Source organism: Yarrowia lipolytica, chromosome 1D (genome assembly GCF_001761485.1).
Source record: "Yarrowia lipolytica chromosome 1D, complete sequence".
Lineage (NCBI taxonomy): Eukaryota > Fungi > Ascomycota > Dipodascomycetes > Dipodascales > Yarrowia > Yarrowia lipolytica.
The window spans coordinates 3,534,826-3,555,507 of NC_090773.1; the positions used below are offsets into that span (position 1 = coordinate 3,534,826).

The 20,682-nt window shown below is 51.2% G+C and overlaps 8 protein-coding genes across 8 annotated transcripts; 4 read left to right on the plus strand and 4 right to left on the minus strand.

The window, feature by feature from the left end:
* Positions 1-759: 759 nt before the first annotated feature.
* On the plus strand, positions 760-2,673 carry YALI1_D35356g (uncharacterized protein; the record flags this gene model as incomplete). The annotated part of the gene is made up of 1 exon (XM_503334.2): positions 760-2,673. One exon carries the CDS (start codon positions 760-762, stop codon positions 2,671-2,673), a length of 1,914 nt encoding a protein of 637 aa, XP_503334.2.
* Positions 2,674-3,154: 481 nt separating this feature from the next.
* On the minus strand, positions 3,155-4,552 carry YALI1_D35394g (uncharacterized protein; the record flags this gene model as incomplete). The annotated part of the gene is made up of 1 exon (XM_503335.3): positions 3,155-4,552. The coding sequence occupies one exon, from the start codon at positions 4,550-4,552 to the stop codon at positions 3,155-3,157; it is 1,398 nt and encodes a 465-aa protein (XP_503335.1).
* Positions 4,553-4,927: 375 nt separating this feature from the next.
* On the plus strand, positions 4,928-6,418 carry YALI1_D35398g (uncharacterized protein; the record flags this gene model as incomplete). Its single annotated transcript, XM_503336.1, has 1 exon — positions 4,928-6,418. The coding sequence occupies one exon, from the start codon at positions 4,928-4,930 to the stop codon at positions 6,416-6,418; it is 1,491 nt and encodes a 496-aa protein (XP_503336.1).
* A 214-nt stretch (positions 6,419-6,632) lies between these two features.
* YALI1_D35424g (uncharacterized protein) lies at positions 6,633-7,571 on the minus strand (the record flags this gene model as incomplete). The annotated part of the gene is made up of 1 exon (XM_503337.3): positions 6,633-7,571. One exon carries the CDS (start codon positions 7,569-7,571, stop codon positions 6,633-6,635), a length of 939 nt encoding a protein of 312 aa, XP_503337.1.
* Positions 7,572-7,893: 322 nt separating this feature from the next.
* Positions 7,894-8,610, minus strand: YALI1_D35435g (uncharacterized protein; the record flags this gene model as incomplete). The annotated part of the gene is made up of 1 exon (XM_503338.3): positions 7,894-8,610. One exon carries the CDS (start codon positions 8,608-8,610, stop codon positions 7,894-7,896), a length of 717 nt encoding a protein of 238 aa, XP_503338.3.
* An 808-nt stretch (positions 8,611-9,418) lies between these two features.
* Positions 9,419-9,769, plus strand: YALI1_D35443g (uncharacterized protein; the record flags this gene model as incomplete). The annotated part of the gene is made up of 1 exon (XM_503339.4): positions 9,419-9,769. One exon carries the CDS (start codon positions 9,419-9,421, stop codon positions 9,767-9,769), a length of 351 nt encoding a protein of 116 aa, XP_503339.2.
* A 270-nt stretch (positions 9,770-10,039) lies between these two features.
* Positions 10,040-13,522, minus strand: YALI1_D35484g (uncharacterized protein; the record flags this gene model as incomplete). The annotated part of the gene is made up of 1 exon (XM_503340.2): positions 10,040-13,522. One exon carries the CDS (start codon positions 13,520-13,522, stop codon positions 10,040-10,042), a length of 3,483 nt encoding a protein of 1,160 aa, XP_503340.2.
* Positions 13,523-16,023: 2,501 nt separating this feature from the next.
* YALI1_D35509g (uncharacterized protein) lies at positions 16,024-19,899 on the plus strand (the record flags this gene model as incomplete). The annotated part of the gene is made up of 1 exon (XM_503341.3): positions 16,024-19,899. The coding sequence occupies one exon, from the start codon at positions 16,024-16,026 to the stop codon at positions 19,897-19,899; it is 3,876 nt and encodes a 1,291-aa protein (XP_503341.3).
* Positions 19,900-20,682: the final 783 nt, after the last annotated feature.

The following is a 20,682-nucleotide window of genomic DNA, read 5'->3' on the forward strand; positions in this document are numbered from 1 at the left end:
TTTTCGGGCCATTTCGCGTGCCATTCTTGCATATCACTGTCGTTAGAGCTATAACTACAGTCCAATCTCACTAAGCTTTTCGGCACGAAAACGTTTTAGCCACTCGTGTCCCACGCACGATCAAAGGGAGAGGGAGGTTAATCCGAACCTCAACTTTAGGAGGAGCAAAATTAGGAGAGAGCGAAAGGAGCAAAAATGTGGACCCACTGGCCCACCTACAAGTACGTACTGGTACTACAACTACTCGTATATATGGATATGGGGATCTTCAGAGGTGGAGGTGGGTGGGTGGGACTGGAGTCACGTATATATATGTGGGCTTTCGAATATAGTTGGAGCAACATAGGGCCTCCTTATTTTCTGTCTACTCCGCTCCATAGCCCATTTTTCGTTCCTAAGCTTGTCTTCCATTTTCCCCGTGGTGGTTACATTGTGAACATTGCAGTCGGTTTTTCTCTTATTTAGACTTCTGTTGATTGGACTATTTCTTCCGACTGGACCCGGCTCCTCCCGAAATGTAAGAATCCCCAAGGTGCATGATCTCTTACATATTTATGAACTGTGACGACCCCGCAGTGAGCAGACGACACAAGTGAGGACCTACGACACGAAGCAACACAAGTAATAGGTAAAGACTTAGTACTACACGCTCACAACACAGACACAACCACACCCCACCGTTATTCTGCACCAAGAACCTACTCCGCCTAACTTATAGAGACAAAGTCACATTTGCTCACCACTGCGATACCTCCACACATGAACTGCCCAACTCGTGATCCCGACCCTAAGGGCGTGCCTGGCTTCAACCAGCAGCCGCCACAGTTCGACAACGAGCTCAACAACAACAAATCGTTCAACAAGAACAACTCCGGAGCCGAGTCCGGCAAGAAGCTGAGCGCCCAGGGCCTCGCAAACGCCATGGGAGACTCCGACCTAGCCGGAGGCCAAAATACGCGCTCGGCTTCACGCCCCTCCAGGCGCTCCCGCCCGGGTCACCAGAATAGGGGCCTGAGTGAGAGCTCGCTCGGCATTCAGTTGAGACGATCCACCTCGTCTCTCAACAACATGTCTGACAACAGCTCTAACTCTGACGACTCCAACGAGTCGACTCCCCTCACCGCATCCGGATCAGCCGACCCCAACAAAAAGCCCCTGTCCACCTGGGGCAATATGATGCGGATTCTGTCCAAGTACGGCAAGTTTGTGGGACCAGGAATCATGGTCTCCGTGGCGTACATGGACCCCGGTAACTACTCCACGGCCGTGTCCGCCGGAGCTATGTACCAATATAAGCTGCTGTTCATCATTTTTGTCAGCAACCTCTTTGCCGTCTTCCTGCAGGTGCTGTGTGTGAAGCTCGGATCTGTCACTGGTCTTGATTTGGCTGAAAACTGCAGACAGCACCTTCCTCCTTGGCTCTCTGTCTCCATTTACGTCATGGCTGAAATTGCGATTATCGCCACTGATCTCGCTGAAGTCGTTGGTACTGCCATTTCCCTCAACATTCTCTTTGGTCTCCCTCTCTTCATGGGTGTTCTGGTCACCGTGGTTGATGTCCTCATTGTGCTCATGGCCTACCGACCCAACGGCCCCATGCGCATTGTGCGGTACTTTGAGTACGGCGTGGCTGGTCTTGTCGCCGTGGTAGTTGTCTGTTTTGCCTTTGAGCTCGCTGCGCTCGACAACCTCGACATTCCTCTCGTGCTTGAAGGCTTCCTCCCATCCAAGGAGTTGCTCGAAACCAACGGCCTATACCTCTCCTGTGGTATTCTCGGAGCCACTGTCATGCCCCACTCTCTGTACCTGGGTTCTGGTCTTGTTCAGCCTCGTCTCCGTGAATATGACGAGGACAACGGATACGCCATTCCCGAAGATGCTCGATTTGGAGACGATGACGAGGACCTGAAGTACAAGCCCTCTATCCACGCAATCAAGTACGCGATGAAGTACTCTATTGCCGAGCTGGTAATCTCTCTCTTCACAGTTGCCATCTTCATCAACTCCGCCATTCTTATTGTGGCTGGTTCCACCCTGAACGGGTCTCCCGACGCCTACGACGCTGACCTCTTCTCCATCTACGACATGCTACGAACAATTCTGTCGCCTGCTGCTGGTACAGTGTTTGCTCTGGCTCTTCTGGCCTCTGGACAGTCTGCTGGTATTGTCTGCACTCTTTCTGGCCAGATGGTGTCTGAGGGTTTCCTGCGATGGTCTTTCAAGCCCTGGATTCGACGGCTCATCACCCGATCCATCGCAATTGTTCCCTGTCTGTTTGTGACCTTATTTGTCGGCCGAAAAGGTCTGGCGGACGTGCTGAACGCCTCCCAGGTTGTTCTCTCCCTGCTGCTGCCCATGGTATCTGCTCCTCTAATCTACTTCACCGGTTCGAAGAAGATCATGAAGGTAGCTGCCAACGCTGCTGTCGTCCACACCCGACCTCGAAGCAACTCCAACGGTACTCTCACTCCTGCTGACCGATCCAGCAATGGATACGGCATGGTCGAAGACGAGGCCTCTACTGACGACGAGTCCATCTGCATTCCCGAGTACGTCGACATGAGCAACTCAGCCACCACTCAGTTCATCGCCTACCTAGTGTTTGGTATGGTCTCTGCTCTTAACTTGTTTTTGATCATCTCTATTGCCATGGGTGCTGACGTTCCTCTATAACGGAGTTGATCACTTTTATTATAATATATGAATGAGTAACAACGAGATATAGCTACGAGTAGTACCGTAGCGTGATTCGTATACAGAGATGACAGTGGAGCTCATGGCTGTACAAAAGCGTTGTGCGCTTCCTTAAACCAGTTATTTCGACATTAAATGCTCCTTACACACATCCACTTCTTAACATACGTATTAGTCTAGTTACAGCATTGTAATAGAGCCAACTTGAGAAGCGTGTAGAATCAACTACTTAATTTACATACAACTACAAGTACGTACAAGTACAAGTACATACAGTACAGTATGTACTTGTGATGCTACCCGTCGATCTTGACCTATTCTAGCTGACAGCATTTAGATTGTTTCACACCCCGGAAAATTACTAAACATACATTATCCTAACTAATACAGGTCCTGGCAGCCCGTGCCAGGAGTCACGCCATGGCGTCTCCCCCAAATATCACCGTTCTATCTCACCCATCTACCGCTTAGCCCGTCGGGTCTTGGGACCAGAAGGTAGACGTCCGACGGAAGAAATGGGCTTTGGAGGTTCAGGGGCCGGCAAAACACCCAGATAGTTTGTTTTGAGAGCAGGGATGTTAGTGGAAGGCTTGATCTTGGAGTTAGCAATGTCGATGCCCTCGGTGGATTGCAGCAGCCGTCCCAACACACCCTCGATTTTCATTGCAAGCCGTCGCTCCTCAAACGACACTGGTGGAGGTATGTCAGGTGTGGCCAAACGGTCTGCCTGGAGTTGTTGCAGTTGGAGCATGAGTCTGCTGACAAACTCGAGCTCGGTGCCAGTTTTGATGGCTTCGAACTCGTCGTCGTCAATGAAGTTTCGAGGGTGCCATTGGAGAATGTCTTCCATGGGCAGATCCTTGGAGGGGTCGACATCTTCATCTCTAAACAGAGGCTGGAGGTCTTCCTCTTCCTCTCCCTGTCCCCCCTTCTCCTCTTCCTCTTCCTGTCCCTCCACCTTAGCCTCAGTCGCGTCATTCATCTCCACGTCGTTAGTATCCTCCTTTTTGGTGTCGTTCTTTCCAAGAGCGTCGTCGATGGCGCTTTCTCGCAGTCGCCCAACCTTCTCGTACCACAGAGCTCCGGTTGAAGCGGGGTCGTAGACGGCCTTACCACTGTCGCTAGTGGGGGCAAAGGACGAGTTTGCGTCCATCCGCAGGAACCGGCTGGGCGCCAACTCGGAGCCGTTGGGGTGCACAAAGTGCGTCATCATCTCTGTCGGAGGCAGGGCTGGGTGTGGAAGTCGCGACACGGCAGGTGTGAGGTAGCCCAGTTGGTAGGCCGGAACCGACCGGGTACGTGGCAGTACGTTGGTTACCTGGAACGCGCCCGGGGTTATACTTGGGCGCGGGTCGATGGCCGATTTGGTGGACAACGTCGAAAACAGAGGTCCATTCTGGCCCATGACCAGAAACGATTCTGCGCTCCACGACTCCAAGTCCGCAGTCAAGTCGGCGTAGTCGGCCACGATTTCCTCCTCGAACTCCGTCACGTCCTCGGGTACCACATCCTCGGGGTCCTTGCCTCCAAACAGGTCCATCCGCGAGCCTTCTCGGATGATGAGGGCTGCGGCAAACTTGAAGAACCGGTCCACCTCCAGATACTTCTCCGAGCCAATTGGCAGCGCCACCAGAGCCTGGACGGCTGCGGTCTTGACGTCCACGTACAAGTTGCGCACCGAATCATACGCCTTCTCGGATACCGAGGTCAGATCAGCAACGTTGTGTTGGGCATAGCTTGCAAGCACCGACAGGTTTGTGGACTGAGGCGACACCTGGGGCACTGCCTTTGTGGAGAGCACAGTCTTTCCGACGGCGTCGGCTAGCAACACGTCCAAAATGTCTTGTATGAGCGACATGTTGTCTTTGTGTTGGTGTCTGGGTTCGATGAGATGTGTGGTGATTTTTGTTCGACGTGATGAACGTTCCGACGTGTGGGTGTTGACTAGAGTATGACAGAAACCATACTCCAAAAATTAGCTTCGTCATGTGACCCAGCCAAGAGACAGCGGTGTATGAGATGGCGGAGAAGAAGTGGAGTGGCTATATTAATTTCTGTAAATTTGTTTCGACGGCGAATAATCCACTTAGAATTGCTTTCAAATCTTTAAACCTATTCTAATGCCGCCTTGTATCGACGTCCTGCTTCTTCCGTTGTATGGCAAGCATGCATACAACACTCATCTCTTCATACTCTTATCTAGTACGGGTACGAGTACACATCTCAGCACACCATGGACGACTCGGACGACGACTACATTGAAAACATTAGTGGAGACGAGTACCAGGGTGCCCCTCGGCGGTCGCGACGAAACCAGGCCCCCAAGGGCGCCGGAGGCTCGGTGGAGAACATGAAGATGGCCAATGGAGGATACTCATGGGAAGACGAATACCATAGATCTTGGGACGTCGTGCAAGAGGACGAGGGAGGATCGCTGGCAGGCTCGGTGGCGGGTCTTGTGGAAGCAAGAAAGAAACGACACATCAAGGATGCAACTCCGTTCCAGAGAGGTATCATTCGAAACCTGATTTTGGTGCTCGACTTTTCGTTTGCCATGAAAGAGTCCGATCTCAGACCAAACAGGTACCAATTTGTCATTAACCATGCCATTGAATTCGTAACCAACTTCTTCGACCAGAATCCCATTTCTCAGCTCGGAATTCTGGGCATGAGAAACGGACAGGCAATCAGCATATCGACATTGGGCAGTAACCCCAACGACCACATTAACGCCCTGACGGCAGCCAAAAAGCTCGAGCCTCAAGGTGATCCATCTCTTCAAAATGCTCTTGAAATGGCTCGAGGTCTGCTTTTCCATGTGCCTTCTCATTGCACTAAGGAGGTACTGGTTGTTCTGGGTGCCTTGTTGTCGGCTGACCCAGGAGATATCCACGTAACCATCGACAAGCTCGTTATTGACAAGGTCCGAGCCCGAGTCATTGGTCTGGCGGCGCAGGTGGCGATCTGCAAGGAACTGTGTGTCAAAACCAACTTTGGAGACGCTTCATACTATGGTGTCGTGCTGAACGAACAGCATTTCCAGGAGCTCATGGACGAGGCTACTACACCCTTGGCAGAGTCACAACAAAGCCAGAGCGCCAATCCAGCATCCCTGGTGCTCATGGGATTTCCTTCAAAGGTTTCAGAAGCAGCTCCCTCTCTTTCGGCCTCCGATGCAGCTCTCACACAAGGTGGATACGTCTGTCCGCAATGTAAGGTCAAGGTGTCTTCACTCCCCACAGTCTGCCCCTGCTGTGGTCTCACACTTATTCTGTCCACCCATCTGGCCAGATCGTATCACCATCTTTTCCCCCTGGCTCCATTTATTGAAGTCCCCTGCAAGAACGCACACAAGTCTGAATTCTGTGCAGGCTGTCAATCCAAGTTCCCAGTGGTGGCAAGAGATGCAAAAAACATCCAAGCCGATGGCTCCATGACGTCACGGTATGAGTGTCCCACCTGCCACTCTCATTTTTGCATCGACTGTGACGTCTTCTGCCACGAAATTCTACACAACTGCATTGGCTGCCAGGCACGCAGCTACTCTCTCTACCAGGTGGTGGTCACCAAACACAAGGATGCAGCTCCTTCTCTTAAGCTGGTGATGAAGCGGCCCGATCCAGACGGAGAGGAGAGCTCTAGACCAGTCAAGGTGAGGGTAGTTAATGATAACGAGGGTCCAGCTTGGAATGAAGGAGGACAAGCTCCTACCTGGGGGGAGTAATTACAAATGAACAAGGCTATAAATCACTGGGTGCCTTCTCTTTCGGGCACATGTATACAATACCAATACGACATAGATACATAATTCATTTGAATCGACACAAACGTATTTATTTTACCGCACAGTGTATGTACACTCTACACTACAATAATTACAGTAACAAAAACCACGTGTGTTAAAATGCTTAATAAATCATCACGATACGTAAGTAAAGCTAAACGAGAATCTCAAAATCGTCGTCCGTGTCGCCATCCCACTTTTTGGCTCGCTGGGGCATAAAGTCGCGAGCCTCGCCTCGTCGCCGTCGTAGCGACTTTTTCGCTGGCCGGTCCATCAAGAGACCCTGAGCCTTGAGACTGGCAGTAAGCTGGGTGCCCTGAAACACAGTGGCCAGGAAAGCAGCAGTAAGAGCCTGCGACTCTTGAAGACTGTCCTTGAGCTCGCTATTAGAAGATGCACTGAGCTGCGACAGAATCGATCGCAACGACCGCAGCAGGCGCTGGTCTGGGACAATCGAGCCCTCATTCACGCCCTTGACGTAATCCAGCACCGTCTTAACTCGTCCGTTAAAGATTTTGACCGCAGCATGCTGGCTGACAAGATGTTGCCTGACTCGTTCCGAGGCAGCATGCTGGCTGGTTTCCCGCACAAGGTCTTCCACTGCTACTCTCTCGGCCTCTCCAGTCTCGATCACCACGGTCGCCTCTCTGTACTTTGTCTCTCCACTATCGATGATAGGCTCGTAGACATGAAGAGGAAGTTGCTGAGAGTCCGATCCGGGCTGAATGAGAAGAACCAAAGGCGCCTCGTCAAACTCCATCAACTGCTTCTGCAGATGGGTAACCTCATCGGTGGGGGATGTGTGATCTTTAGAGACGTAGAACCAGCCCACGAAATGAAGCTCCGGCATGACCTGCTGGAATTGTGCGAGCCGCCGCGTCACCAGCTCCTTGTCAATCACCCCGTCCTCAATTTTGAATTCAAACGAGGTGTCAATGCTAACCTGCCGTCCGTCCTGGGTACCCAATAATGCGCCTGCAAACTCCGTCGACGTGGCGACCGCTCGTGTGTAGAAATTCGAAATGTTGAGCAATGGCAGAGGGTGCAGCGCCACTGCCACGCTGGCGTCCGACGATTTCACAACAGATGGCATCTAGTTGCGTGTGCTTGTGTGTGTGAGTGTAGTGTGGTGTTGAGTAAAGAGTATTTCGTACTGTGTTTGATTATGCACCTGGCCAGTGACTTAACTTTGTTGTTCTGTAGACAGAGGGGGCTGAACTGTGGGTAGTCTAGCAGGTTCGTATACAAAAGAATTAATTGAACCAACCTCAGACACAGCGTCGCCATCACACCATCCTATTTTATCTTGGAGGTTATAGATCCACGCCTGTGGATATCTACTCTACCATTCACACAATACTCAATCCATTACACTATAAATCATAAACCTCCCTGTTAGTATATCCATATCTCCGTTAGGCCAACTCAGGCTTGACAAGAGACTCATCCATCACCCAGATGGCGCCGTTGTTGGTCTGGATGATCTTGGTCACGGTGCTGGTGGAGTCGTTGGACTTGACCAGAATCTTGTTGTTCTCAGTGAAAATCTCAATCTCCAGGCCAGACAGGGTTCGGGCTCGCTTGACAACGTCAAACGTGGTCACGAGCTGGGTGTCGACGACAACGTGGTTGGCCACAAACGACGAGATGTTCTCGTTGGCAAGGGCGTCTTTGTCCTTCTCGGACTTTCCTGTGATAGCGTTGGGGAACTGCCAGGGTTTGAGGGCCAGAGATGCCACTGCGGCGTTGGAGGGCGCAAGCACCACTGTGTAAGAATCACCGTCGTTAAGCCGCTTGATGAGCTCGGTGTCGTCTCTCAGGTAGCCGGCAAAAATGGAGATCTGCGGGTCCTGAACTAGGCCGGTTGTGAGGTAGGTGGGGCCGCTCTTGGGCTGTTCTCCAGAAGGCATTTTGATTCCGGGGTTGCTAAGGTCGACGTGGTCGACGTGGGGCCCGCTCGAGTCGTCCTGGACCATGAAGACGCCGGGGTAGAAGCCGTTTTGGACGGGTTCGTTTCGCTTGTGGAGAGGCTTAGGGTCGTCGAGAGGGCCGTCGACGGGGTGGATGGTGATCACGTTCTTGGCGTACACGAAGGAAGCGAGAGCGAGAAGAGTCACGTTCGAAAGTCGCATGTTTGGGAGGGGTGGTGTAGAGACGAGAGTCAAGTCAATAGAGCGATTATAACTGTGGTGCAATTTAAAACTGTGTTTGAGTTATGAGGCGGGTGGGTGGGTGTAATGATTCAGAGGTAGAGTTGAAGGTGAGAAGATAGCAGGGGGTATAGATGTACGAGTATATATAATGAGCGGGACCGGTAGCATAAGTCTTTGCAAGAGAGCATTGTGAGTTACGGTAAAAAAAGCCGACAGAGTCGCCCCCCTCTCACCACATCACACACTGTGTGGAAGGTGGAACACTGCGCAGAGAATGCATTGCACCCACATGATAAGCGAGCTAATAAGCAGGCTCGGCAGTAGTCGTGAAAAATTGCTGTTGACAGGCGGAAGTGCGGTACAGTAGTTGCTATCCGATATGGATGGTATGTATGTACTGTACAGTACTCTCATTGACTCAAAAGCGGCTTCCTGTCTGCATTAGTAAAAGGATGCTGATTAATACAAGTACTAGAATTGATGATATCGATTTTGGCCAAGGCAAATCAGATAATATTCCAAAACATGAAGCGAAACCATCTCTAATTCAAGCTGCTTTCAGAGACCTTGTCTTGGAGTATCGCCATTAGAACCTATAATATGATTTTTCTTCTGCCTTCAACAGCCGAGTACATGTTCCTTGACAAAATAACCCCATGTTCTCATCATCCTTCCCTCTCCAACTGCACCTTCCACGTGACCCCGTTCTATGCACACTCCAGCATGGGCTGAGTGCATCTACAACTAGGGGTTCCAATTCACACAACCAGATATCTCACCACCACACATGTCCATCTTTGCACCGGTACCAGACGACCCCAATTCAGAAGAGCACGATCTGCTGGGAATTTCCAAGCTTACCGAGTCCTTTTCGGCGCTAACGGGTGCCATCGATACGCGTATAGATGCTCTTGTCAAGGAGACACAGGACAGCATCAACAGCCAAACAGAGGCATACACGGAAGGGGAAATTGCCCAATGCGACGAGACTCTCGAGGCAATGCGACGCATCATGAAACAGTGTGACCAGATCGAGCAGGAATTCGACAAGATTGCCATCATTGGAGAGATTGCCAAGGATTTTCAGGTGAGGCTGGCCCAGGCTGAGAAGGATCTCGTTGAGTTGAGTCAGCAGTAGCTACGAACCAGGAAACACACCTGCTGTATTATTACCGTACAGTACGAGCACCGCACTCATTCTAACACGACGCGTCTACCTTATTTATTACTCATCACATCACACTACTACAGTATGTACATCACCACTAATTAGATGCATCTTTTACTTGTACTATTACCATATCCATATCCATTATAATAAATAATTGTTAGCGACTGCTAGCGGCGTTAGCTTGTCAGTCGTCAGCTACTGTCAGCAACGTCAGCAATGCCAGTACTGTTAGTGGCACTAGCTGTAAGTGTCAGCGAGGTCCTTGAGTCGCTGCTTCTTGCGCTCGTCCTCAGCATATTCCTCTCCCAGACGACGGAGCATAACCGTCGCGAGAACCATCTGAGCAACGGCTCCAAACGTGATGGCTCGCTTCTTCTTCTTGATAGTCGGCGTCAGACCCATAGACTGTAGAAGCTTGAGATCAGCTCTGTTGCAGAACCGCAGCTCGGCAACGAGAGCGTCATAGTAGACCTTCTGGATGACCAAAGACGCCCTGAGCTCCTGAGACCGCTGCAGCTTGATACGTAAATACGCCGTCTGGCACATTTCGAACCGCACGCCGCGGTCGTACGTGACAATCTCGCTCTTGAGGAACTCAATCTCGTCCTCACACTTGTGACAAGACGTGACACCTGCCAGACAGGGTGGCTGTGGTTGTGACGAAGACTCATATCGATGAGGTGAGCCTCGAGAACCATTCCGCTCAGCATCAAGGTAGTCTGAGTGGACATGACCTCGGCTTCTAGCCTTGGGTCCAGGCTGGAAGCCGTGTCTCGGACTTCCTGTAGACACGTCGGCATCAGTAGTAGGTTGGAAAGGCTCCTTAAGCGACATCTGCTCAATAGCTCTGATCTGTTCCTCCATCTCCTGCTGATGAGTTTCTTGAGAGTCTCTGTATCTCTGCCCGTAGTCGTCTCTCTCACGCTTGGCCGTCTTGAGGTCTCTCCTCAACACATCTCTCTCTCCTCTTAGTCTGTAAATCTCAGCCGCCAGTCTCTCAACGTCATGCTGGTGCTTGACCTCAAGTGCTTCTACAGACTGAGCCTGCTCCAAGGCAGTCTTCTTGTCTGCTAGGGCAGCCTCCTTCTCTGCCAACAGAGCGTCCTTCTCCTCCAATTCCTTCTCTAGCATCTGGTTGAGCTTCTGAAGAGGTACAATCTCAGATCGAGTCTGACGACGGCCGTCACGGAGCTTCTTGATGTATTCCACGAGCTTCTTCTTCTGGCCAGCAAAGGTGGCTCTGATCTCCGCGATCTCGCCCTCCTTCTCGGAAAGAAGGCATAGAGCGTACTCCAAAGAAGACTGGGGGTTCTCATCTTCCTTCCTGACCACCAGATCGTCCCTCTCCTGCTCAACCTTTGCCAGGTGAACTCGCAAATCGCTAATGGACCGCTCCAGCTCGGCCACACGCTTCTCAAGGAACTCGACGTTCTTCTCAGCGCCATGTTGAAGTCGCGTAGCAGTCTCAAGTTCAATCTTGTAGCCGTTGAGCTCCCGGTTCCCAGCATCAATTTGGCTTCGTAGCTCTCGGTTCTGCTCGTGCAGATTGTTGTTGAGGGCCATGAAAGACTCGTTTGGCCCCTGAGAAGGAGGAGGAGGTCGATTCGACAGTTCTCGAAGCCGCTCCTCAGCCTCTCGCACCTGCTGCTCCAGAATTTGACCCTTCTCCTCGGCATGAGCCCGCCGGTTCTGCTCGGCCTGGAAATGCTGCTCCATGAGACCAATGTTGTTGCTCATCTCCTGCAGCTTCTTGTCCACGGCAACCAGGCGCGCAATCTCGTTGCTGGCAGCGTTGAGCTCGTCTGTCTGGCGTCTCAGGTCCTGGTACTGCGTGTCAATCAGCTTCTGCATCTCGTCACGAGTGTGTTCGGCCTGTAACTGGTAGATACGCAGCTTCTCTTGCTCCTGAGCAACAATAGCTGCATAGCCTCGGGATGGGGTGTGGCCATTGGAGTGCTTCTGATCCACATTGTCTAGCTTCTCCTGGAGGCTATCCCGCTGACTCTCAAGAAGAGCCTTCTCATGGACCCAGTACTGAGATCGGCTCTCGAGATTCTCACGGTAGTGGTTTCGTTCACTCTCGGCCTGAGTGAGTCGGTGCATGAGTTCATCACGCTGAGCAGCTAGCTGTTGTCGATCATCGTCCCGCATAGTGTTACGCTTGAGTTGGATTTCAAGATCAGCAATGGTGCCCTCAAGCATGAGCTTGTCCTGCTCCAGACGAGCAATAGCTGCCCGTAAGGGCTCCATCTCCATTGGAACAGATTCAAGCTCGGTCTTGTACCGCTCCATTTGAGTCTGAAGCTCGGTAATCTGAGACTCCTTAAGACCCAATTCACTTGTGAGTCGCTGAATCTCAGTACGAGCTCTGTCAAGCTCAACAGCATGGTCATGCTCGGCTCTTCGAACATGAGCGTCAAGATCTGCATGCATGATTTTGATATCTCGCTCCTTCTCCTCCTTGATGCGCTCGATGTGCGCAATGTACTCGTCAATCTGACGCCTCAGAGTCTCTTCTGTAGTGGAATGCGACCGGTCGATATTAGCTTCTACCTCTCGCTTGGCAGCCAGTTCCGAGGTGAGTTTCTGGATAATCACCTGAGCCTGATCAACCTGAGCATCCTTCTGATTCACTTCAGCAACAAGCTGGTCAATGTCGTGTTTCAGATTGGTAATTTCGAATCGTGCATCGTTGTGGTCGAGGGTGCAGTTGAGGCGTGATGATCGGGTAGAGTCCATTGTCTGGTCGTTCATGGACTTATCTACCATAGATCTATCGACTGATCTATTGTATCGCTCCTGCTCCCGTTCTCGTTCAAGAACCTCAAATTTGGCTTTGAGAGTGTCGATTTCGTCGAGAGCTCCGTCTAGCTCCTCCTGCTTGCGGTTGGCCTCGTACTCAGAGTCAGCCACCAGCCCCTGCAGTCTCTCCAGTTCGGCCTCAACTCCGATGTTGTTAATGGACCTGTTGGTTTCGTCTCGTTGTTGCAGCTGTTCCTCCAGCTGAGTGATGTAATGTTCTCTTTCCTCCAGCATCACCCGCAGCTGCTGCACCTCTGTGGTCAGGCTCATGTTGTCTGATCGTAGCTGCACCACTTCTTCTCGGATCTCCTTCATTTGCGCCGGTGTGTTGCGATGGAGTTCTTGTCGGGCCTGAAGCAAGTCGATCTTGAGCTTGGTGTTCTCGTTACTGAGCTCCTTCATTCGAGTCTCCTGTTCACGGAGAGGCATGCTTTCGGACAGCAGTTCGTTGAGGCCCTTGGTAGCCGTGGGGCCCTTTTGCTGACGCCGTTGAGGCGTGAGCGAGCCACGCTGAATTCCAGACATATTGTCAAACTCGTTGGATGAGTACGAGAGCTCGTCGTAAGGTAACAACGGGTCGGGACGTCCTCCGGTTCTGTTTGTGCCTCGAAACCTCGAGCTTGTGGGCGAGTACGACGCCTGTTGCTGCTGCGTGGCTGTGAACGACTTTTTGACGCTCCGCAGCAGCGGTGTGAATTCTCTGGGTGTTGACGATGACGGCGAGTGTCGTGTTTGTGGGATTTGTGTGCCTACTAGCTTGCGGGCAAACGGTGCAGACCCGTTGGACGCTGCTGCAAACTCTTGGCGCGCTCGAAATTGCGCTGCGCCGGGGACATGGTCGGGAATCTCGAAAGAACCCTCCTTCGACCCCAGCGAGGGGTCCGAGTTCCCCCAGGTGTTTCCGTCTAGTGTGGGCATGACGCGTCTAGATCGCGAACTGAATCAGGAAATAAACATTGACGCACCTCATGCAAGGTTGCTGACTAAGGTGATGGTGGAGTTGGGAGAAGAGGTTGGGAAGGATGAAACAGCCCCAGACTACCTAACCAGTAGTGTGTAGAGGGTCGGCACAACCAAACAATCTCAAGATAGATTTAGAAGAATATTAATTCACTTGAAACGGTCAAGAGGACTTTCAGGACACTGGTACTTGTACAAGTTCTATAGTGACAAATATTGACGTGCACAAATGTCTCCTTTCAGCAGTATCAGTATCCCTTCCGGTCCCATCTTTAACCTCACAACAGCGGTTCAGACCAAAAGTCGTCTCTTGCCTCTTAGTGGCAGCCTACTTTTACTCAGAAAGGGGGTCTACAGTACTTGTATAGCAATGTAGCCAGTGGAAAGGGACAGTCTCCAGGCACAATATGTATCGTACACGTTATAGCCATCAAATTGCAGCTTCCGTTTTGGGATTTACAGTATCAATACAACTGCTTGTAGCTACCGTCGGTATATACTGCTCATTTTCAGACAAACACCGTGTTTTAAAAAGATGCGGACACGAAGGGACCCAAGAAAAGGTGCTATACACTGGTATTGGTGGTATTTTGACGCGCCTGGGTCAACCCCATGCTTCCAAAATACTCATAATAGCTATGATGGCACTGAAACGATTCTATAGCAGTGTCCAACATACACCAACAGTACGCACTGACACCCTCTCCCCCTCCACTTTCTACTCCTTTGCAGCCATATAACGGCGGATCAAACCTTGTCGTGCGCAGCCAAGGCTCGTAAGCAAGCCCTTGGTCTGTGGACATGTAAGGAGATGCGGGCTCGTATGTATCCATGCCTCAATTGCCTGCCTGGTAGCTTCGTTGTTGGCACTAAAAATCTGACCCAATCACCCTTCATGACCACTCAGCCGTGTATCTCTGACAGTGCGAGGGCCTGGTGGAAGCGGGATGGATCGGGAAGTATAATTTATTGAGAGCGGATAGGTTCGATTGAAACCCGACTAAGATGGCTTGGGAGAGCAAGGCCGTGGAGGCTGTGCAGCGGTTGCAAGCGCCAGATTGAGAAATTTGTGCTCGTATTGTGCGTCGATAACACGGATTCACAAACGACAGCACTTGTACGATATTTGTACGATACTTGTATTCGTACAGATGGTACTCGTACTGCACTTGTAGCACCTGCTTGTTTCCTCTTGTCTGCGGCGACCATGCTTGCACTTCCAAATCTCGAGACGCAGTTATCTCGTAATTTTGTATCCGCCTCTCGATCGCTCCGGTGCGGAACCACTAAACTATGGCACACTTGTAGCAGACAAAAATCACCAGATTTCGAACCGAATAAGCTATCGGTGGGGCTGACAAGGTGCGGAAGCTTAGAGCCGCTACAGTATTTGCGGTCAGCCGATCGTAGGGCGGAGTGTACGTGTTCAGGTGGAGGAGCGCTCCAGACACGATAGTGAAACAGGAATGGAGCAGGCAGAGAACAGAGGAAAGACGGCTATGCACAGATATGTCCGCCCATTGATCCCGATGTTTGCATCTGTAACACTAACATTCCTCGAAGGAGATTGAAACCATCAGTCAACACCCTTCCCTCAGAGCGGTGTATCACTCTCTACCAAGTACACTGTAGCTCTACTTTGTAGCTCTACCTCTCCTCACTGACGCCAAGCAAGTGTCCAATCCAACAGGACGCTCACGCACTGAGTCCCAACGAAAACAGTTGGCGCGCTAATTTGGGAGTAATTAGACCATCTGCGGTTCCAACAAGAGGTCACGTGCCGCTAACTAGACGTAATCACAAGCCGAGGTTCTCATCCAAATACAAAGTGACTCGTGCTACAAGTACGATACTCGTAGATGTGCCACTCGCCAGTCTCTGGTCGTGTGCCCTTTCAAAGCCTTCTTTCTCCTCAGACCCTTACCCCGGATGGTCATTGCCGTATCCGTATATTTCTCAAGGCCCCGCTTGCCGCACATGCAGGTTTGGCAAACTTTGTGTGCAGCGAGCAGTCAGTTCCATTTGGGAAGCGTAAATCGAGCCAAGAACACCATCATCACCGTACGCAACGAGAGTGTGATGCATCTTCAGTAGCGGTTCCAAGTGAGTATCTGACGAGACAAGGAAGTATATGCTTCTTTACAGCTTCGCAAACGACACAGGTGGAACGGTCTCTCTCTCGGTTCACCCCACCAGAGTCAACAGCCGGCTAGATACCGGAAGTCACTCAATGGCGCAAAATCGAGTCGATGGAGCGACAGAGGATCATGGAGGCTTTGTGATGGTTCTATTTGGTTCACTAGAGGGCTGCTGTAGATGGAAGCCTTCCTTGAGCACCTTGGGGTATCTGTGAATCGGTGTGAATCGTTATCAGCTACAGTCGCTTGGACACAACTAATACAGTGGAACGACAACGCTTACATCTGTTTTCGAAAAATCGAAGACAGGCCTATGACGGCATGGGCTTCAAGCCCACCCAACAGCAACAACAGCAACAGCAACAGCAGCAGCAGCAGCAGCAGCAACACACACATCAAAACCAACCGCAACACCAGCTCCTCGACAATGGCAAGCAGGAGGCGTTTGAGTCGCCAGACCCCATTGATATTCTCGACAATGACATGCAGGACCCTAATCTGTGGTATGTGGACAACACCTCTACAGGCATGAATATGGACAATGCTCCTTACATGATGGACGTGAATCAAATCGGCATGGACCAGGGAACCTCGTTCTTGGATTTTGCCAGCGAGTCTCAATCGCAACAGATCATGCTTGAAGATGGAGGTCAGGGCCAAGCAGGTACTCAACAGCAACAGCAACAGCATCAGCCCCAGCAACCCCAGCTACCTACTCGTGTTCATGGTGGCGTCCAAGAACAGGGTGTCGACTTCATGTTCCAGCAGCAGCAACAACAACCACAGCAGCCGCAGCAACCACAGCAGCAGCTTCAACAACAATCTCAGCCCGCACAACAGCGTCACACTGCTCACCAGGTCATCCATCACGATCAACAGCAGCCTCCCCAGCAGCCTCAACAGCAACAGCCACATAATCACAACCACAATGCGGCCATCATGACACCGAATATGAACCAATTCGAAGTGAATCAAATCCAGATGCAGCGGCGGCTGGATCAACACCTACAATCACAGCATGCGCAAATACAGCAGCACCAGCGACAACAGTCACAACAATCACAACAACAACAGCAGCAGCAGCAGCAACAACAACAACAAACAGAAAGGCAGCAGCAGCAGCAAGCGACTCAGCAACCTCAACCGCAAAAACCTCACTTCCAGCGGTCCAACTCGAGATCGAGAATCCAGACGTTGAGACCACAGGCCCAACAGCCGTTCGAGTACCCTCCCCACACCCACTCGCCTCTTCCCGATTCAGAGTATCAGTCGCGAAACGGAACCCCTCTCCATCCTGGAACCCCAGGACCGGGCGCTATTCCTGCCCCGCCATACATACTCTCTAATCGAGACTCGCGAAGACTCACATACAAGCCCAAAAGTTCGATTCCAAAGGACATTTCTTCATCTCGATACGCAAGTCAGTGTTTGAGCGCAGCCATTTCGTCTCGACTCAATCCCCTGGCTCTGTGCCCTGACGAGTTTGATCTTCTGCGAAACCATCTCAGTCCTCTTCACGTGACCACCTACCTGAACATCCGTAACGGTATTCTGCGACTGTGGTTGTGTAACCCACTGGTAGGTGTGTCGCTTATCGAGGCTGCTGGAGTGGCAAGAGAGGAGCGATACTTCTACCTCGCTGAAGTGGCCTACGAGTTTTTGGTTCGGCAAGGCTACATCAACTTTGGTTGCATCGAGGTCGCCAAAGAGGAGCCTCCAACTTCCCCTGGACAGGAGTTCCGAGACCGAAAGCCACGACTTACAGTTGTGGTTATTGGAGCTGGAATTGCTGGTCTAGGATGTGCTCGTCAGCTCGAAAACCTGTTCAATCTCTATGCTGACCGGTTCGAGGAGTACGAAGATGTACCACGAGTAGTTGTGCTTGAAGGCCGAAAGCGAATTGGAGGACGAATCTACACACAACCGCTCAAGAGTGACCCCAATTACCGGGCAGATCTCGGAGGTTCAGTCATTATGGGCTTTGGAAGAGGTAACCCTCTTGCCATCTTAGCTCGTCGACAGCTGGGTTTGCCTTTGGTTGGAATCGATACATCTACCAATATTATCGATGAGACCAGTGGCGGTCCTGTTTCCGATGATGGCGATACTCGTGTGGAAAAATTACTAGAATACCTGCTTGCCAAACTATCAGTATTCAAGTCTCAATCTACTCCTCCCAAGACCATTGAAGGAGATGAGGCGCTGATGACTGCTGGCAAAGACCCTCACAAGGAGGACTTCCACGACACTTACGAGACCATTGCCAAGATGGAGGAGTCATATTCGCCCAACGAACAGCCCAACGAACAGCAAGAGCCCACATTCCTGCCTGACGACATAACTTATCTTGAGTCACTAGGCTTTAAGAGAAAGCCCGTGACCATTCGGTCCAAGGACAAGACCATTCCAGTCACATCTGAGCCTCCTGGTGAGGTACATCCTTCTCTGGGACGAACCATCGACAAACTGCTAGTGCGGATTCAGCGATTCATCACCCTAACCGAAGAAGACACTCGGCTATTACATTGGCATCTTGCCAACCTCGAGTTTGCCAACGGAACCAGCTTGGATCAGCTTTCTCTGTCGTCGTGGAATCAGGATGAGGGTCACGAGTTCACGGGCCGCCATTCCCGTATCCCCAACGGCTTCATGTCCACTGTTCGAGGTCTCTATACCTACCCTGATAAGCTGGATGTGCGGTTTAACTCGACCGCCAAGGTAGTCGAGTATGAGGATGAGGAGCAGACGTCCATCTTTCTGGAGAATGGAGAGCGAATCCATGCGGACAAGATTTGCGTCACTGTGCCCCTAGGGGTTCTCAAGGCTAGAGCCATTCAGTTCATTCCCGATCTTCCTCAGTGGAAAACCGACTCTATTGAGCGTCTAGCTTTTGGAGTGGTAAACAAGATCTGTCTGGTTTTTGATGAGTGTTTCTGGGACGACTCCAAGGACGTTTTGTGTGTCGTCAAGGACGCAGCCAACGGTTCTGCAGACGACGCTGGCTTCAAGCAGGCCCGTGGATTCTGTAACATGTTTTGGAATAACTCTGCAGTTGTCGGAAAGCCTTGTCTGATTGGAACGGTGTCTGGTGAAGCAGCCAAAATTATGGCTGACAAGTCTGACGAGGAGATTGTCGACGCTGCTCTAAAGTCTCTACAGGTCATCACAGGCAAGGATGCAACGCCTTCGCCAGTGGAGAGTATCGTTACTAGATGGCAGATTGATCCGTTTTCCCGTGGTGCTTACTCTTGCATTGGTTTGGAGGCCACTGGTGCAGATTTCGATCTCCTGGCTCGACCTGTCCATCATGACATTTTCTTTGCTGGTGAAGCTACTTGCCGTACTCATCCGTCCACTGTTCATGGAGCGTACCTGTCTTCTTTGAGGGCAGCGTCTGAGATTCTGGACTCGCTGATTGGCGAGATTGAGATGCCTCATCCCCTCGTGCCTCATAAAATGGCTGGTTTCCGTCGGTCGTTCATGCAGCATCACCAGACCCCCGGCCAGCAGCAGCAGCCGCAGCAGATGGCGATGGGTGGTCCTCACAGAATGTCCATTTACGGCCAACCTGCGTATGGCTCTCAGCCTATGCTTGTTGAGGAGGAGTCCATGGCTCCACATGCACCTGCTGTTCATCTGCCTCAGCCCGTGATGGCCAAGAAGAAACGTCCAGCGGAGCCTTCGCCACCCGTGGACGTCAAGAAGAAGGCTGTGGAGCAAGACACTAACCAGACGCGGCTCAAGGAGCTACGTGACGAGCGTGTGTCCAAATCCAATGAGATTATGAGAGACGAGATGGTTGCTGAGATTGGCGAGCGGCCCATTAAGCCCGAGAGAGCTGGTGCGAACCCCTTCCTCATTTTCCAGAAGGACTTTTGGGACAAGTGTCGAGCCATCTGCGATAAGAAGAAACAAGAATCTTCTGGTGAGCCTACTATGCGAGCTGCTCGTAACGAGGTTCGTTCTGCTCTGGGTAAAATGTGGCGAGATCTGCCCGACTCGGAGAAGCAGCCATACATTGACCAGACGAACGAAATCAAGGCTCTCAACGCTAAGAAGACGGAGGAATACAGAATCCAGGCCAAGCGGTACGAAGAGGAGGCTGAACAGTTCAAGAGACGGTGGAAGGAGGAGCACGTCAGTGAACCGTCTCAGGAGGAGGTTGCATTGATGAAGTTGATAAAGGAGAGAAAGTAACGAGAGGTTACTGGGGGATAAAGTAAAATTTAGGATAATTGCATTAATATTAGAGAAAAAAGGTATTGCAAGATATTGGTGTTGTTTATAATGTCAAGTCCCAGGTCTCTGTACAAGTACGAGAAGAGGTTTCACATATCAACTAAACATATTCAGTTAAGGTTCCGATCACTGGATAGTGCTACAACCAAGGTACAGTGCGTACTTGTACATACCTGTGCCTAGACTCTACATCATGCTACCGACACTCACGACTAACGACTGGATCACTCTATTGCATTTTTTACGGACCGTTTTCGGTCCGGCCGATCCCCGCGGCACCAGTCTTGCACAGAAGCTCTTCTGGATCGGCAACTTCCTTACCTACGCGCCACCCATGGGAGGTTTGGGTCTTGGAGGACGAAAGATTGTGCTCAAGAAGTTTCAGCGGAGATAGAGAAGGGATGAAGGCGACTTACAACGAAGAACAGCGAGAAATAACGACACGAACTGTGTGGGGGCAGCTTCATGGATGGTGTGCGTCTTCTGTTATTGACATCTTATCTGAGCACACCAGCCACCATGCATACCCCAGATTATAGACTAATGACTTACGATTTGAGAAGATGGCAGAACGCCCATGTTCGGATATGCTGTGGATATGACACAGGTAGAGTATCGCATGCGTTGAGATTTATGAGTGGAGGACTAAAGTGGAGTATAACAGGTGGTGTCGTTTGCGCTGCGCTCTGTTGTTTTGTTTATGGCGGGAAGTTCGATGATGACTTGTTGATGCTATGTTCT